The sequence below is a fragment of the Nannospalax galili genome, unplaced genomic scaffold (assembly GCF_000622305.1).
Source record: "Nannospalax galili isolate Female #2095 unplaced genomic scaffold, S.galili_v1.0 scaffold1436, whole genome shotgun sequence".
Taxonomy (NCBI): domain Eukaryota; kingdom Metazoa; phylum Chordata; class Mammalia; order Rodentia; family Spalacidae; genus Nannospalax; species Nannospalax galili.
In genome coordinates, this window is record NW_008338997.1 from 161546 (window position 1) to 176102 (window position 14557).

The window sequence follows — 14557 nt, forward strand, 5'->3', positions numbered from 1 at the left end:
ACTCCAGAACCAGAATAGGAACCGCAAGAAAGATGTGGGCTCAGCTGCCCGCCAGTACTCAGCAGGGCTGTCACTACTGGGGGAGTGTCACTGCTCTGTGTCTACAAAGCACTGAATGGCTTTCAGTTAAAATTAGCCTATCTGCTGAGTTTTGTGTGCAAATTGTTTTGGTCTTTTTGAGACAGGGTCTCCCTGTAATCCTAGCTGGCCTGGAACTTGCCATGTAGACCAGATTGGCCTTGAACTCACAGAGATGTACCTACCTCTGCCTCCCTAGTGCTAGGGTTAAAGTTTGTGCCACCATGCGCAGTTTGTGTGCAGATTTTTGAGATGTGGTTTTGATACCACAGGCAGCACACTTTGAAGATATCCCGCCAGAGCCTGGCAGCACCCACTGTCAGTATCACTTTGTAAATTAAAGCCCTGCTCTGCCTAGCAGGCTTTGTTATCACCTTTGATCTCCTTGCCTGGGCCACCACCACCCCAATTCCTACCTCTTCTGCCCCCCAGTGCATCCCTAACATCCTGCTGTTTCTTACTGTTGGTGTATTTTTTTAAATAATTTATTTATTATTTTTATTTTATGTGTGCGAATGTATTGCCTGTATGTATGTGAGTGCACCTGTGTTGTGCAATGCCACGGAGGTCAGAAGAGGCTGTCAGATTCCCCTGGAACTGGAGTTAAAGACGATTCAGAGTCGCCATGTGGGTGCTGGGAATCGAACCCGGGTCCTCTGCAAGAACACTCAGTGCTCCTAACCGCTGAGCCATCTCTCCAACCCCTGTTGGTGTATTTTTAAATGATTGATTAACTTACTGTTTTGAGAATAGGTCTCACTGGGTAAACCAGCTGACCTCAGAATCACTGACCTCATATCCATGATCTCCCTGTGTCTTCTCCCCAAGTTCAGTTATCAAAGGCGTGTACCACCAAGCCCATCTACTTGTATAAGCTCTGAGCACTATCCCTGGAGTTGCCTTTAGTGCCTCATCCTCCTGCAGCTGGTATTTCCCACTGTATGGGATACTATACACTGTTTTTGTACCCACTAGTTGACAGACATCATGGCGCTTCCTTTCAGAGGACAGTGCTTTATGAAGCTGTGCTGAAGTTTTGTGTAGGTTGTATGTGTACTGCTTTCCCTTGGGGGTATGTACCTGGGAATGGCCGTGCTGCAATAGACAGTCCTGTATTAACTTTTCAGAAGACTGGAAATTCCTACCAGCTGCCTGTGTGGGTCCCAGTTGTCCACCACCTCACCACCGTTAACATCTCAAGTTTTGGGTTCAGCCCTCCTTTGTGGTTTAAATTTACATTTCTCTCCCTGGTACTGTGTAACATCTTTTTTCTTTTGAGATTTATTTTATTTTTGCCAGATGTGGTAGCACAGATCTTTATTCCTAGCACCCAGGAGGCAAGGCAGTTAACTGTGAAACCAAGAGCAGCCTGGTCTATTTGTTGAGTTCCAGGCTAGCTGGGACTACAGGAGACCCTGTCTCAAAAATAAGCAAACAGAAAAAAATTCAAGATTTATTTTACTTTAATTGTGTGTATGGGCATGTCTCAGTGCCTAAGGAAGTCAGAGGCATTGGATCCCTGAGATCCAAAGTAACAGGCAGTTGTAAATTGCCCAAGATGGTGCCAGGAATTGAACACGAGTCCACTGTAAAAGCAGTAAGCTCTCTCAGCCACTGGCGCCATCTCTCCCCATCATTTTATTTTATTTAAAAAAATATTTATTATTTTTATTTTATGTGTATAATTGTATTGCCTGCATGTATGTAAGTGTGCCCATGTTGTGCAGTTCCTACACAGGATAGAAGAAGGCATTGGATACCCCCTGGAACTGGAGTGATGGATGATTGTTAGTTACCATGTGGGTGCTGGGAATCAAACCTGGGTCCTTGGCAAAAAAAGCCAGTGCTCTTAACCAGTGAGTCATCTCTCCAGCTCCCCCTCACATTATTTTTTAATTATACATATGTATGTACATCTTGAGTATGAATATGTATATGTAAGTACAGTGCCCACAGAGGTCAAAAGAAGGCATCATCTCCCCTGGATCTAGAGTTACAGGCAGTTGTGAGCCACCCAGTGTGGGTGGCAGGAACTGAACTCAGGTCTGGTCTTTATGAGACGGGGTCTCCTTGTAGTCCCAGGTAGCCTGAAACTTGCTATGTAGACCATACTGGCCTCAATCTCACAAAGATCCTCCTGCCTCTGCCTCCAGTGCTGGGACTAAAGACATGTGCTAGCACACCCAATAAGATGTGTTATCTTAATTGCAAGAATTGTTTTGTTTTTTTCTGTGGGTTTTTTTAAATTTTTGCTTTTTCACTTTTTTTTTACTTTTGGGGCATTGTGTATTCATTTTGTGGGGCACACCCATGCCGTGGTTTTCTGTTGTTGTTTTTGGTGGTTTTTTTTGTTTGGGGGGGGGGTTGGTCTTTTTTGAGGCAGGGTCTCCCTGCAGCCCCAGCTGGCCTGGAACTCACTGTGTAGACCAGGCTGGCCTTGAACTCACAGAGATCCACCTGCCTCTGCCTCCCAAGTGCTGGGATTACAGTTGTAGAAGACCAGAGAGCCACCTGCCTCTACCTCCCAAGTTCTGTGATTAAAGGCATGTGTTATCAACACCTAGCCTTTACTTCCTTTTTAAAAAATCTTTCCCCAAAATTACTGTATTATTTTTACTTTGTGTATGTGTTTTGTCTGCATGTTTGTAAGTGTACCACATATGTGCAATGCCTGTGGAGGTCAAAAGAGGGTGTTAGATCCTTCTGAGGTACAGATGACTGTTAGCCACCATGTCGGTTCTGGAAACCGGGTTTTCTGCAAGAGCAGCCAGTGTTTAACCAGACCCTAGTTGTTCTGATTTTGGAACACCAATTTTCCTGTCATCCTTGCTTAAGGGGCTGTGCTTACCTTTTCTGTGTCATTCCAGTTTTTAGTATAAGTACTGCCAAAGTCAGCATATTTCTAAGTTTTCTTATATTTGCATGTGTGTGCGTGCACATGTGGAGGCCAGTATGCCTTCCTCTCTTTCTCCACCCTGTTTGAGAGAGGGTCTCTTCCCTGAACCTGCACTTGCCTATTAGCTATGGCCAGCCATCAAACTCCAGGATTGCCTATCTCTCTCTCTCTCTTTCTCTCTCTCTCTCTCTCTCTCTCTCTCTCTCGCACTCACACACACACACACACACACACACACACACACACACGTTAGATTTCTGCCACCATTCCTAACTTTGATGTGGGTACTGGGTGTCCAAAATCAGTTCCTCAGCATCTACATACTTTATCCATGTAGCCAAGTCCCCAGCCGTCACATTTTTTACTTCATACATTTAGTTATATGATCCATTTTGAGTTACAGTTTTATATATGGTGTGAGGAATGGGCTTCAACCTCACATGTTGTATATAACTTTCCCAACTATCCCGAAAACATTTGTTGAAGAGCGTACTTTTTTTTTTTTTTTTTTTTTTTTTTTTTTTTTTTTGGTCTTTTTGAGACAGGGTCTCCCTGTAGCCCCAGCTGTCCTAGAACTCACTATGTAGACCAGGCTGGCCTTGAACTCACAGAGATCCACCTGCCTCTGCCTCCCAAGTGCTGGGATTAAAGGCGTGCACCACCATACCTGGCTTAAGAGCATACTTTTTATATTCAGCACATCTTATTAAATTTATAAGACAGGGTATGCTGACACATACCTCTCATCCTAGACTCAAAAGGCGTAGATAGGAGGATCAGAAAATCAAGGTCAGCCTGGTCTACATAGTGAGTTCCAGGCCTGCTGGGACTACAGAGAGCCCCTGTCTCAAAAAGACAGGAAAAAAAAAAAAGAAAAAAAAAATGCCGATATATAGTTATAAAAAATCTAAAACTAATCCTCTACTGTGCTGCTGCTGGGCATGTAAATAGTGCCCGTTTTCTAGCTAGCCTTTTTGGTGCTGTTTGTTCCAGAAGCCGTTGAGCTAATTTGAACAGGGCTGGCCCTTATAGTCGGTTTCCAGGGCTGCTGTAATCCATAATACACTACCGTAACTGTGGCCTTTCTCACACACATACATACTCACACACACAAAAAAAACATTTTGTGCTGTTTGAGAACCAGGAATCTGAAAACAAATTGCCATAGGTCATGATCCTTCTCAGGATCCTGTACTGTAGCCTTGGGTCTTCCAGCTTCTACTGACACCAGCAGCTCTTGGCTTGTGGCCACCTCTCTTGCATGGCCTCTTCTGTGCCTCCCTAGATATCATACTCATGTTGAGTTCAGGCCACTGATGCAGAATGATACCCTTCCCAATTCCTAAATGGTCACATCCACAGTGAGAAGGCAATGGTTCCAAAAAGAAGATTGGCTCTGTAGCTCAGTGATAGAGAGCCGGTCTGGCATACACGAGGCCCATGGTTCAAGTCCGCTACCCCCTAAAAAACATTAACTGGTTGTATGTGCACTGCTCATGCTTGGGTGTGCAGCAGGGCCCACAGCTATCTGTCCTGCCGCTCCCTGGGCCTTCACACTCTTATCTGGCCCCACTGTACTTGTACTTGTCACCTCAGAGAAATTTGGCCTAATCACTCTCCTCACCATACTTGTGATGTGTGACCATCAGAGAGCCAGGGTCCATCTGTCCAAGCACCCCCCAAAGCCTGCCTTCCATCCCCTGGGTTCAGATCTCTGAAAATGAAATGATTATTAGCATGCCCTTTATTACAGCCGCTTCACCTGGGCAGTCCACCTGATGAGGGAGAGGAACAGTAAAGCAGAGCATGGCCATGCGCAGCGCAGGGATCAGGGACTTGCACTGCAACAGAAAGCTGGGCTGGAGAGACGGCTCAGCACTTAGGACCACTGGCTGGTCTACTAGTGGCCCCACATTAGACTGGTCACAAATCTTTTTGTGGGGAGGGTTTAATATTTCATTTATTATTTTTATTTTATGTGTATGTGTGTATTGCCTGCTTGTAGGTAAGTGCACCCATGTGGTGCAGTGCCGCAGAGGACACAAGAGGCTGTCGGATCCCCTGGAACTGGAGTTACAGACAGTTGTTAGCTGCCATGCGGGTGCTGGGATTCTAACCCAGGTCTTCTGCAAGAACAGTCAATGTTCTTAACCGCTGAGCCATTTCTCCAGCCCTTGGGCGGGGGTAATGTGTATTTTTACTGAGTTTTTGTGCATTTCATACAATAAATCTTAATCATATTTAGACCCCTTTCACATAGCCACCTCCCCACTGGATTTCATGCATTCTGTCATATATGTGAAGGTCTATCTGGTCAAGATTTCTTTCCTAGATGTTCCTCGGTGCAAGTTCATCCACTGGAATCTAGTCAGCCTATCTAGAGTCATTCCTTTGAAGAAGATCTACTCTTTTAATATTTTATTAATTATTTTTATGTGTATGTGTGTATTGCCTGCATGTAGGTAAGTGCACCCATGTCATGCAATGCCCATGGAGAACAGAAGAGGCTGTTGGATCCCCTGGAACTAGAGTTATAGACATTTGTTTGCTGCCATGTGGGTACTGGCATTCGAACCAGGGTGTCCTGCAAGAACAACCAGTGTTTTTAACCATTGAGCCGTCTCTTCAGCCCCGACTCTTGTTTTCTTATGTTCATGCATCAACCCTGGGTCTTACAGTCTTTCCACCCCTTCTTCCATGGTGGTCCCTGAGCCACGGGTGGGTGAGGTTTAATACAGGAGTCCTATCCAGGAACACACACTCTGCAGTCTCTTATTCTCTACACCTTGACCAGTTGTGGCTTCTCTGTGCATTACACACTGTTAGATGAGGAAACTTTGCCAAGGAGAGCTGAGGGATGCACTGATAACCTCTCTATCCTGTTTCACTGTGTTCCCTGACCCTTGGGTATAGAGGATCCTTGTAAATGTGTCATTTAGGGCTGGGCATCTCTCAGACTGACACATACTCTCCTGTGTTTGACCAGGTGTGGAACTGTGTAATAGTCTCCATCTGTTGGAAAAAGAAACTTTGATGAGTGGTATACTTGTCAGGGTAGTGGGCAGGTCTATGGCAGTCAGAGGTGCCAAGGGCAAGGCAGGAGTGGGAACAGCCTGTGGAGGGTCTAACAAACTAAGCTGGAGAATGTAGCTAGTCTGGGTACAGGTGATCAGGATGCAGTGGACAAAGCCTTTTAAAAGAAAGAACTGGTGGGGATTGAATTAGGGTGCCTAGTACAACAGAAGATTCGGCAGACAAGGTAGGCTGTGCTGTCAGGGCTGCAGGTGCAGCTCCCTGACCGAGTGCTTAGCTAGGCACCTGGGCCCCATCCTCAGCACCACAGAACAGAGAACAGGAAAGTAAATGATACTATAGAAAACGAGAGGAAACTGGGCATGGTGGCACACATTTTTAATCCCAGCACCCAGGAAGCAGAGGCAGGGAATCTCACAGAGATCCAGGCCAGCTGGGGCAACAGGGAGACCCTGTCTCAAAACCAAACAAAATGATAGGAAAGCTCGGCATAGTAGCGCGTGCCTGTAGGCCTGTTATCCAAGTGTGTGTATTGGAGGTGGAGACGGGAGGTTCAGGGACTACATGAGACCCTGCTTCAAAAGAAAACAATAATACAATAAAATAAAAAGGGACAGGAGAAATACCCACAATAAGAGCATTTGGTGTTGGCTGTTTGGGGTGCTCCTGTGAGCACAATGAGGGTTCTGGGAATGATGGGTGCCAGCACTCTGTACTGAACTATATAAAACAGTTTATATTCAGTTTACCATAATTTCAAAAGGTAGATGGAAGGGCTGGTGAGGCAGCTCAGGGAATGGCACTTGCCACCTAGCCTGGTGCCCTGACTTCAATCCCTGGGAAGAAGAGAGCAGACTCGGACAAGCTGTTCTCTTGACTCTCACACGTGTGCTGTGACACATGTACAAAGCATACATGCACATGGTTTTTTAATGTAAGTAGATGGGAAGAGCTTGGGATAGGCTCTTCCAGGTGTCATGTGCAGGCCACCTCCCTCAGGGTTCCCATGCACTGAAACTCCAGTCCCTAACTGACAATCTAGCAGGTAGTCTTCTGAGGATAGCACTGGGTGGGGCATCCATTTGGGGCAGCTCTGGCCTTTGCTTGCCAGAAATTAGTGGTAAGTGTCATGCCTTGAGTCAGCCATGCTGGAAGGCCATCAGTGTGGTGGCCTGCACCCCACCCCCACCCCAGCCAGGCCCCAGGAGCACGTGTCGAGGCCTCTCTTTGTCGACTTGGGTGCTGGCTGTCCTATTTTACCACTATTGACCCTGAAGGCCATCGAGGAAGGCACGCTGGAGGAGATCGAAGAGGAGGTCCGGCAGAAGAAATCCTCACGGAAGCGCAAGCGCGACAGCGAGGCCGGCTCCTCCACCCCAACCACCAGCACACGTAGCCGAGATAAGGATGAAGAGAGCAAGAAGCAGAAGAAGCGTGGCCGGCCACCTGCTGAGAAGCTGTCCCCAAACCCACCCAGCCTCACCAAGAAGATGAAGAAGATTGTGGATGCTGTCATCAAGTACAAGGACAGGTAAGCAGAGCCAAGCCGCCTGGGGCTGTCAGTGCAGAAGCAGAGCCTGGGGCCTTGTATTTACCAGTACTGAATGCTTGCCCCCACAGGGAAGCACACAGGTGTCACCCACAATGGTGGGAGGGAGGGACAGGCGTGTAAGCATCAGCAAAAGTGCTGAGGGGCAGTTGCTCTGAGGAAGGGACAGGCCAGAGATGTCTCCCCCACAGTAGCAACAGCAGGTACAGCTGTGCTCTGGGCTTTGGCAAGAAGAACACCATGGCTTCTAAGCACATGGCTGGGTGGACCATGGCAAGAAGGCCACATGGCCATACTTTCCTCCTATGTCTGGTACCCTAGCCACCCTCTTGGCTCTTTCTGTGCCCTTGCGGTTGGCTGTGTGTTGGGAGGTTGTAGACCCAGTTCCTTGCCAGGATCCACTGGCTGGGGCTGGTAGTGGACTGTGCCATCCAAATGTGGGTGGTATGTAATGTTTAAGGAAGTCAGCTGTGATTCCTAGGCTGACCACATGCACATAGCACAGACTTGAGCATCAGGCCTTGAACTCCCTTGATGTCCTTTCCCTGACGTCTTCTCTGACACACCCTGGCTAGTGCCATCCCTCTAATGAAGCAGTTTGGACAGTTTGATGTTTCTAGTGCTGTGAGAAGCAAGGCATAGGAGGGTTTTATCAGCGTAAGGGGACAGTGAGCAAACTGCAAGCCTTCAGCACAACCCAGGAAGTCTTAGCTAGTGATACATTGTAGGGACTGTGATTATAACACCTAAATCAAGGAGTGCAAATTGGCCTTCAAGAGATTAGTTTATTGGGCCAGTGAGCTCAGTATGTGAAGGCACTTACTGTCAAGCCTTATGACTAAGTTCCATCCCCAAGTCCATGAAAAGAGCATGGACTTCAATTTGTTGCCTTCACCTCTTGAGAAAAAGTCCAGACCCAGACACAAAAAAAAGTTGTTGTGTTATAGGGAATAGCTTACTTAAATGCTTATTTAATTTAATTTAATTTATTTATTTATTTATGTTTTTTTGAGACAGGGTCTCCTTATAGCCCCAGCTGTCCTGGAACTCACTATGTAGACCAGGCTGGCCTCGAACTCACAAAGATCCACCTGCCTCTGCCTCCCAAGTGCTGGGATTAAAGGCGTGCGCCACCAAGCCCGGCTAAATACTTATTTTAAATATGATGCCTTTATACCTCCTTCCCCTTTGGCACCCTCCTATAGCCCCCCCCCCAACTGGAGTTCATACATTCTGTCCTTTGTGTTAAAGCTAGTGTCCCCAGATGTCCCTCAGTTCATCCACTAGGATCTAGTCAGCCGGTCTAGAGTCCCATCCTTTGAGATCAGCTCTTCCTCAGGGAAGTACACTTTAAAACCAGACTGACTCCATCTAGCGTAGTGGCACCCGCCTCTAATCCTGTCACTTGGAAGGCTGAAACAGGTGGATCTCTGTGAAATTTAGGCAGCGTGAGACCCTGTCTCCGGCGGGGGGGGGGGGGGGGATGTACTGAGATGGCTTAACTGGTAAGGGCACTTGCTGCACTGGAGTCTAACATGACAGAAGAGATCTGACTCCCACAGCTTGTCCTCTGATATCCACATGTGTGCCCATGCACACAGTAAATAAAGTATAAAATAGCAAAATACACAGCACTCGGGAGGCAGAGGCCAAATACATTGAGAAGCACTGGAGGACTGGCTCAGCTAAAAGCACTGGTTGCTCTTGGGAGAGGACCCAGGTTCAGTTCCCAGCATTCACATGGCAGCTAACAGCCATCTTTAACTCCAGTTCTAGGGTATCCAACACCCTCTTCTGGTCTCCATGAGTATTGCATGCACAGGTGCACTTGTGACCCCCCCCCCAAGCTATCCTGGAACTCACTAAGTAGACCAGGCTGGCCTAGAGCTCAAAGAGATCCGCCTGCCTCTGCCTCCCAAGTACTGAGATTAAAGGCATGTGCCACCACACCCACCAAAAAAAAATTTTTTTTTTTTTTTTTTTTTTTTTTTTTTTTTTTTGCAGCCCTAGCTGTCTTAGAACTTGTTATATAGACCAGGCTGGCCTCGAACTCACAGAGCTCTGCCTGGCAAGCAAAATAAATTTTTTTTTTAATGTGTATTCATGTATTGCCTGCACGTAGGTAAGTGCACCCGTGTCGTGCAATGCCCGAGGAGGACAGAAGAGGCTGTTGGATCCCCTGGAACTGAAGTTATAGACAGTTGTTAGCTGTCATGTGTTTGTTAACTCAGACACAGTAGGCAGAACCTGTCCCCAGGCTGTCCCCAGACTCTGTGGTGCACAGAACAATACAGGATCCACAAGGCTCCATGTGCACTGAGGCGTGTTGTGCAGATCCTTCCTCCTGTGGAATGAGGAGGAGGAAACTTGACTTGTGCAGTTCCATATGCCCAGTACTGCCTCAGGGCTTGGCTTGGGTGGCCGCTGGCAAACTTTGGGATAAGAGTAGGAATGAGTGTCATGCAGAGGGGACAGTGTCTGCAGAGGACTGGAGGCCAGAGGGCACTGGTGTCTAGGACACAGGAAGCTGTAACAAGCTATGGCTTCTAGGAGTGTGCACCAGCACCTAGGAATCCCCAAGGACCCTGTGCCAACCATCTGCCCACAGCTAAGCAAGCATCTCCCTGCAGTCATGGCTCTCTCTCCATGTTAAAGAACATAGCGCTGCAGCACACACAAGCCAAAGTCCACACTGCAAAAAAATGGGAAATGAGAGTCTTTATTTTTTAAAACCAAAACATGTGAAGATTAAGGCTGGACCCCAGGATTGGTCCCTCTAACAAAGGGCCAGACTTGGTCCTGGCTCATGGAGAAGCCAAGGCAGCAAGCAGATCTTAGTATGTGAAGGCAGGTTTCAGAGCAGTGTGCACAGTAGGGGCGCACCACCATGGCCTCTGCCCCAAGGGGGTCACTATGGACTTTAAGCTGTCCCCAGGGCTACAGACCTGCCAGGTGCTGGGAACCTTCAGGGAAGGTTCATAGGGAAGAACCCTCGATGCCATGTACGCTGTGTCCATGGTGGTGCTGAGCCTCTAACTTAAGACTATGCTGAGAACATGTTCGACCTCCCAGATAGACACTGGATTTCAGTTCAGGGCCAAGGGAGATGGTATCTGCAGTTGACACTCAGGTGCTGAACTCCAAGGCACTTATGGACCCTGTTCCCCCTCTGCCTGGAGGTTTTTGTGTGCTGTAGAAATCGGAATTCTGCCATATCCCTGTGCCTCAGTTTCTAAGTCTGCACACAGGAGTGGGAGGTCTACATGGGGTCTGGAGAAGCTGGATTCAGAATATGTGGGCTGGGAGAAAGTAGAGGAGCTCCAGCACTGACCAGGGATTCTCTGTAGGCTGACTGCTCTCTACCAATCCCTACAGAGTCTGGAGCCAGGTGCTTTTCAGGGGAATAGGCTGTGCTTTGTGTAAGAAAAAAACAGACAAGCAGTGGGTACTTCTGCAGTTTACATCAGTCCTTCCAGGTAGAGACAACCTGCCTCTGTCCTCAGGCCCCTCCAGGGAAGGGAGTTGGGAAGGGCTAATGCAAGGGATTAGCCCCAGGGCTCTCCAGCTTTCAGCCTTCCAGTGACATCTGGCCTTGCCCTTTTAGGGTTGTGTACATTTTAACTGGAAGTTCTGGCCACAGGCTCCAGGTCTGTAGTCAGTACCATCTGCTGGCCTTTCACAGACTTTGGCCAAAGGAGGCATCACGTGAGCCCCAAGCCAGTGCCTGGGCTTCCAGTGTGACTAAATCATGAATGGAATAGCCCTGGGCCTAGAGATTGTGAGCTTACCTTAGACTCTACCAGAAGCAGCTCCACCTGTTCTACTTGTAAGGCTGATTGCATTTTAGGGCTTCATGCCCGGGCCAAGAAAAGCAGGCAGCTGGTGTTCAATGGCACGGAGGCCAAAGATTCATGGTAACAAGTAGGAATGACAGGCGAGCTGTATGGAGTCCTGAGCAGCTGGATCCTCCCTCTCTCTCCCCCTGAGTCCACAGTAGCCTGTACCCCTGGGAAAGCCATTCAGCAGAGGTTCCCAAGTCCCTCTTGCTGAACCCCTGCCTGAGCCGTGCAGGTATACCACAGAGGCACAGTCTCCACACCCACTTATCCCCACACACCCCACCTCATTCCTCCCACTAGGCCAGAGCATCTTAGAGCCCCTTTGCTCACAGGGTCAGAATTCTGCCACCTCAAAAGAGGATTGAAGTGTACTCTGTTGTTTGGGTTACTGCCTTTGATAAATGCTATCGATAAATTTAGTGTGGGCTCCTGTTAGGCAGCACTGGGACAGGTCTTGGGCCTCCCTCTGGCCTTGCCTCTGGCCTCAGTGACCTGGGGAAGCTATGCCAGCCTTTCCATGGACCTGTGGTCACCTGTTTCATTCTCAGCCTATGACAGCAAAGTCCTGCCTGTGCTGTAGTGTTGAAAAGCCATTGTGTGCATGCCTAGGAAAGCAGCCACCACTAGCACCGTAGACGTCTATTATCCCAGGTTGTGCTCAGGTTCTCTTCTCCAAATGAAGGTGTTGAGGTCCTTAAGGTTCATGGAGGAGCATCAGAGTGTTTTGAGGTGTGTTTGTTTGTTTTGGTCTTTTTGAGACAGGGTCTTCCTGTAGCTCCAGCTGGCCTGGAACTCACTATGTAGACCAGGCTGGCCTAGAATACACACAGATCCACCAGCCTCTGCCTCCCTGCTGAGATTAAAGGCATGTGCCTCCACACCCAGCCTGTATCAGAGTTTCTTAAACTTCAAGTTCAGAGCTGGGTCTGGTGGTGCAGGCCTTTAGTCCCACCACTTGGGAGGCAGAGCCAGGCGGATTTCTTTAAGTTCAAGGCCGGCCCCTTCTACATAGTGAGTTCCAAGTCCTGTCTCAAAAAGACCAGAAGGGGAAAAAAAGCAGACCTCAAGTTCAGACTCCATTGTTTACCTGTGACAATCTGTGTCTTGAATTCCTTTAATCCCAGCCCCTTTCATGCTGCTCCTGGCTCTGGGAGTTCTCCTCCCACACACCCCCACCCCATTTCCCTCAGCTCTTAGCTCGCAAAGCATTCTTCAGAACAAGTCCACAATGACAGAGGTGCTTGTGGGCACATGGTGTGCTGCAGGGAGCTCCTGGGGTCACTGTTCATCTTCCATGCAACATGATCATATATAGGAATCTCTCAGCATATGGAGCAGTGGAGGCTTCTCAGCCAGAGACAAGCTGGTAGAAACCCAGCTTTGTTCCCGTGCCAGTGAGAGGCCTGGACAATTGGGTACAGTCTGTGCATCGTGGCTTGCTGTGTGTGGGGAAGACAGGCAGGACAGGGTGGGGTTACTGAGGACAGCTCGGAGAAAATCTCATGGAGGAGACTGCCCTGACCTCATGAGAAGAGAGTCATGGATGTTTCCAAAGCCCATGGGGTGCCAACCGCTGCGATGCTGGGCAGACATTTCCTCAATGAGCCATAGACTGAGCTGTGGTTCAGTGAGCCTGTCCAGCAAGCGCTTTCCCATTCATCAAGCCCCACCTACCCCCCACTTGGAACACAAGCAAAAGCTGGTACTAACACTGTTCAGAAGAAGATACATGTCTCTGACAACCTTTCGCTTTGCTTCACTGCATACCTAGAAGCATGGATCACACCTCCGAGATGCCTTACTGAAGAATTCTGAGGAAGGAAAGTGAGCTATAGTGACTTCCTCAGGTAGACAAGCCAGCCCTGTTGTCCACTGCCCACTCGATGTCTAGAGAATTTCCTCTCTCAACACTGTGATAAAACACCTGGCAAAAGCCTAAGGGCAAAAAGGTTTCTTTTCATTCAGCAGCTCTAGGTTCCAGTCCATCATCACAGGCCAGTCACCAACAGTCAAGTCCTGTCACCGAGCATCCGATGAGCAATGAGTACATGTGTGCTTTCTACTCAGCTCACTGGCTCCCTTGTACACGATGCAGGACCCGGACCCCAGGATGGCATCACTCATCTCGGGCAGGTCTTCTGCCATCAGTGCACACAATCAAGACAGTCCCCACAAGCATGCCCACGGGCCAGCCTGATCTAGACAGTCCCTCAAGTCCCTTCTCCAGACTCTTCCCAAATGGTTCTAGAGTAGATCAAGTTGACAGTTATAACTAACCATCACAGTGTCCCCCAGAAATGTAACCCAAACTCTTGGTGTCCACAGCCACCAGCTTAATACTCAACACTGGACAGTTTCAGTGCCTGCCAGCAGTAACATCAAACTACCACCCGGATTGTTAGGTTAAAAAGTTGGGATGGAGAGGTGGCGGATGGAGAGCACGAGCGGATGGATGAGGCACCGAGGCACAGATGGAATTCTCAGCGGGATACAGATTTATTTTGCACAGGGCACCTTTCCCTCGGGGAAGGGAAAGATGTTCCATCAGGGAAAGATGTCAGGGAAGGGAAGGGAAGGGAAGGGAAAGCAGGGAAGGGAAAGCAGGGAAGGGAGGGAAAGATGTCAGTCCACGGGTTGTGAGCTGGGACTTTATATATGGGGGCTTTAGGGTGTGGAAGTGTTTACTTTTTCTCTCTTAAGAGAAAAGCTTGTTGTGATAAACAGCTTCTAAAATCTCTGGTTAACAGGTAGAATCTGCTTATCTTTGGAGATCAGAGGAGAGGCAGGCTGCTTCTCAGGAGAGTTTGTTTCCCTTGACTCCAAAGGTCAAGATGAGGTCCCTGTTGGGGAGGGGGGAAACTGCTGATGTTTGGAACCCAAACACTGACCTTCTTAAGTGGTTAATAACCATACGTAAAGACCCATACTAATCTGGGCAAAGGGGCTGAAGGGACAGTTTTGTTCCTTGACCTGGAATGTTGACAGTGTCCCAGGGCACTACAGGAATCTATTGACATGTTCTGTAACTGTGATGAATCACCGGTCCTCTTCTTCAGGAAGGTCATGGAAACCCCACCAGAGGAACACAAACCAGTGCCAGTCTGCAAAAAGGAGGGTCAACACAGAGGAAACATTTCCTCTGTGCTTCCAAGCAAAGCCCCA

The 14557-nt window shown here is 48.4% G+C and overlaps 1 protein-coding gene across 7 annotated transcripts in view; it reads left to right on the top strand.

The window, feature by feature from the left end:
- Smarca4 (SWI/SNF related, matrix associated, actin dependent regulator of chromatin, subfamily a, member 4) overlaps nucleotides 1-14557 on the top strand; it is a 95661-nt gene that overhangs the window by 71122 nt on the left and 9982 nt on the right. For 4 of the 7 annotated variants that reach the window (XM_008833551.3, XM_017798287.2, XM_017798288.2 and 1 more), the window contains one exon: nucleotides 7276-7538. In XM_008833551.3, the coding sequence (XP_008831773.1) occupies nucleotides 7276-7538 (263 nt within the window). The remainder of the gene's footprint in view (nucleotides 1-7275; nucleotides 7539-14557) is intronic. The other 3 variants (XM_008833554.2, XM_008833555.2, XM_008833552.2) reach the window with 1 other exon arrangement.